Genomic DNA, 3,509 nt, shown 5'->3' with positions numbered 1-3,509 from the left:
AATGAAGCAATAAACAGACAATATCAACAATAGGTAATTAGACACGTGGAACAACAGATCAAAGATATATATTCAGATAGCAAATACAAACAGCATGATATGTTCAATTCTCAGCCAGATATTCTAATTGCCCCAGCTAAAGGAAAATGCAATCCTTATTAAAGAGAAAGCATTTTGTAGGACCAATAAGGGTTATAATAGAATGGTAAGTACTTTTTTTATTCTGAACAAGAGGTCTTGAATTTAATTCCTAAGTATGGAGTAGTTTTTGTTAGAGAATGTTATACTCCAATGTGAAAAATCTCGGCCGAATCTAGATTTAATTGGCCCAATACCGATACCGAATACCGGTGAGAAAACCCAACATTATGTAGGTTCTTCAGTAAGTTGAGTCTAAAAACAATCTCTATATCTAGCTACCAATTTCTGGTACTCCATTAATGCAATATTCAATTTATAAAACAATCTTGATAACATTTCTGGTATTCCATTAATGTAATATTCAATCTTCGCCCACAAGAAGTTCAGATGATGATGCTATAAATAGAGGCAAAGTGTTCATTAGTTTCTTCATCCTTATCACAACTAAAGTAAACTGCTTATAATGTTTTCAAGCAAGGACAAACAAATGGAATTAAATGCATTTATACTTATTGTTTTGGCTATTTTACTTGTGATAACATCTGAGGTTGCAGCTAGGGAGTTGGCTGAGAGCCCCACCAATTCTATGGACAAAGGTGAGATTTCTTCCTTTTTAGACAATCGACCTATTCTCTTCCTACATGCAAAATATTGTTAAGTACTCCCTTCGTCTCATTTTATTCGATAGACTTTGACTGGATAAAAAGTTTAAAAACTAAAGAAACAGTTTTCAAATTTATGTTCTAAAACAAGTCATATTCTCGTATATGCGGTTGTAAATCATCTTAGTAGGGATCGTTTGAGTTGAAGACAAAATATGCTGGGATTAATTATTCTGGGCTTAATTATACTATGATTAATTATGCTAGGATTATTATATTCCGACTAATTTTTATTGTTATTTGGTATTTTGTATTAATCTTGGGATTGTCAATTTTATTGCTTTATCCTAAGATTACTATTCCACTCTCTGGCAGGTATAAGTAATCTCGATACTATTTTTATTCATGGGATAACTTATCCCATAATTAGTAACCAAACAAAGGATAGGCATACAAAATTTTCATCGCAAGATAATTTTTGTTTATCCATCATATCAAACAATCCCTTTAGGATAAATGAAAAGTCTAAAGCTAAATTATTTCTAAATTAGAAAGATATCGTACTTTCTAGGACAAACTAAATAAGAATGTGCATCACATAAATTGGGATGAAGTAGTACATTTCAAGAGTTTTTTTTTTAAACTATTTTAACCGACCCCTCACGTTATGAGGTAACGTTAGCTCTAATAGTAACTCGTTATGTGTTCCCATTATCATCAGACTAAGTATTTAGGTTTCAATTCTTGCCATTTTTTTTTGTGTGCGTGTGTGATTTCTTTCTCAATAAAATTGATATTTATACTCGAGACTTTGACTATTCAACTTTTAAACATATATTTTCTTATGGTTATACGTTATGGATTCGGTTTATTTTATATTAGATTTAAGTTATACACACTGATAAGGTAAAAGAGAATTACACTATCACTGCAATTTAACCGAACGTTCATGCTTCACGAATTAATTATGTGTTACCTTGATATTAGTTGGCCCTTCCATTTTTTTTAATCGTCATTATGGACTCGGTTTATTTTGCATTTGCTTCTATTCTTAACAACCCGACTACTCTAAAAGGAATAAAAAGATCACAGTCATGATCATCAGCCTCACATGCACATGTATATAATGGATTTAACTTATTACAATGACAACATAATTCTTTTAACACTATCAAATATATATAATTGAATAGTCCATAATAGGTAACTACTCTACTTTTCAATTTATCATGCACATCAGCCTTGCTATGAAAGTACTTATCAATTATTGTATGTCAACTTAATTAACTCGATGAGGTAAACCATGCAGTTGCATTTTTTTTTAAAAAACAAAAACAAAAACAAAACAAAACTCATGTATGATCATTGTTGCAGCAAAGGTATTCGATGAGAAAAATGATCATGTAAATGACGCAAAAGATTTGGAATTTGGAGGATTCGGAGGCAGATATGGTGGAAACTCTGGCGGCGGCAATAGTGGTTTTGGAGGTTATCCAGGAGGAGGATATGGTGGAAACCCTTTCGGCGGCAGTGGTGGTTTTGGAGGTTATCCAGGAGGAGGATATGGTGGATTTCCTGGTGGTGGATTTCCTCACAACTAATTACTAAGGAAAATATATTTATATGAAGAATATTATGGTGGCTAATATGGAAGTTTTAGTAGTAAAGTAATAGTTATATAGTAGGAAGTACAAAATAAAAGTAGTAACATATATATATATATATAGCTCGGACTATATATACATATGGATAATAGTTATTTTGGCATGAACTTAGCTCCTTTTGAAGGCCATCAACCAAGACATTTACTATATATTATTTGTCTCCGCCACCCTAGATTTTATTTGCTTTTCATAAGGACTGTTCGGGAACTGTTGTAGCAATCTCTCTCTTTACTTGTAATTGGTATACCACATGTTTAAGGGAATATTATATGGTTCCTTTATATATATTTCTTCATTAAGTAATTCGGGCCCTAAATTTAGTGGCGTATGAAAAGGGCAAAGATCACTTTTAGCTCGCGATTGAATTTATCTATTTTCGATAGTCGTAAAAATATATAAAATTTATATATTTTTTGAATACATATTTGCGGCTATTACATTGAGAGAGAAGCTATACAGTATTATTTTTTCAAAAAAAGAAGACGCTAGACACGAGGCAGAATTAAAAATACAGGATATCTATTCTGGATCATATGGGTCTTGATTTATATCATACGATTTTGCTGCATCTATTAAGTAAAAATAATTGTGCTCCAGAACGAATAAACTAAACAATTGTGACGTTGATAGTGAGCGAAAGAAAAACTATCACTGTGTCCTGGTCGAGTGAAACTTACTTTTAAGGTTTATAGGAAGTTATTTATTGCTTTGTTTCTCTTTCGACACACACACAAAAAAAATATATAGGTTCAAGTAGGGGTGGGCGTTCGGTATTTCGGTTCGGTTTTTTGAATTTCGGTATTCGATTTATCAATTGTGTATACCAAATACCGTACCAAATTATTTCGGTACGATTCGATATTTCTTATTTTGGTTCGGTACGGTATCGGTACGGTTTCGGTTTTTAACAATCAATGCTAAGTGCTAACTGCTAAGTGCTAAGTGAAGTGCTAACAAACAGTGGACATGCACAGCACAATTGAAATTCACTCTAAAAGAATGTTTTTCAATATATAACACTATAATAAGTTAACAAGAACGTGCACATGGCTGAAACACCAACACTGTAATTTTCACTCTAATTTGACACTCTAATTTTCAA

At 32.1% G+C, this 3,509-nt stretch overlaps 1 protein-coding gene across 1 annotated transcript; it reads left to right on the top strand.

Annotated features, from left to right (window-relative positions):
- Positions 1–572: 572 nt before the first annotated feature.
- LOC104236064 (dormancy-associated protein 2-like) lies at positions 573–2,692 on the top strand. The gene is made up of 2 exons (XM_009789909.2): positions 573–737; positions 2,118–2,692. The coding sequence occupies exons 1-2, from the start codon at positions 605–607 to the stop codon at positions 2,342–2,344; spliced, it is 360 nt and encodes a 119-aa protein (XP_009788211.2). The 5' UTR covers positions 573–604; the 3' UTR covers positions 2,345–2,692.
- Positions 2,693–3,509: the final 817 nt, after the last annotated feature.

The sequence above is a fragment of the Nicotiana sylvestris genome, chromosome 1 (genome assembly GCF_000393655.2).
Source record: "Nicotiana sylvestris chromosome 1, ASM39365v2, whole genome shotgun sequence".
NCBI lineage: Eukaryota > Viridiplantae > Streptophyta > Magnoliopsida > Solanales > Solanaceae > Nicotiana > Nicotiana sylvestris.
This window is presented reverse-complemented; position numbering and strand designations above follow the sequence as displayed.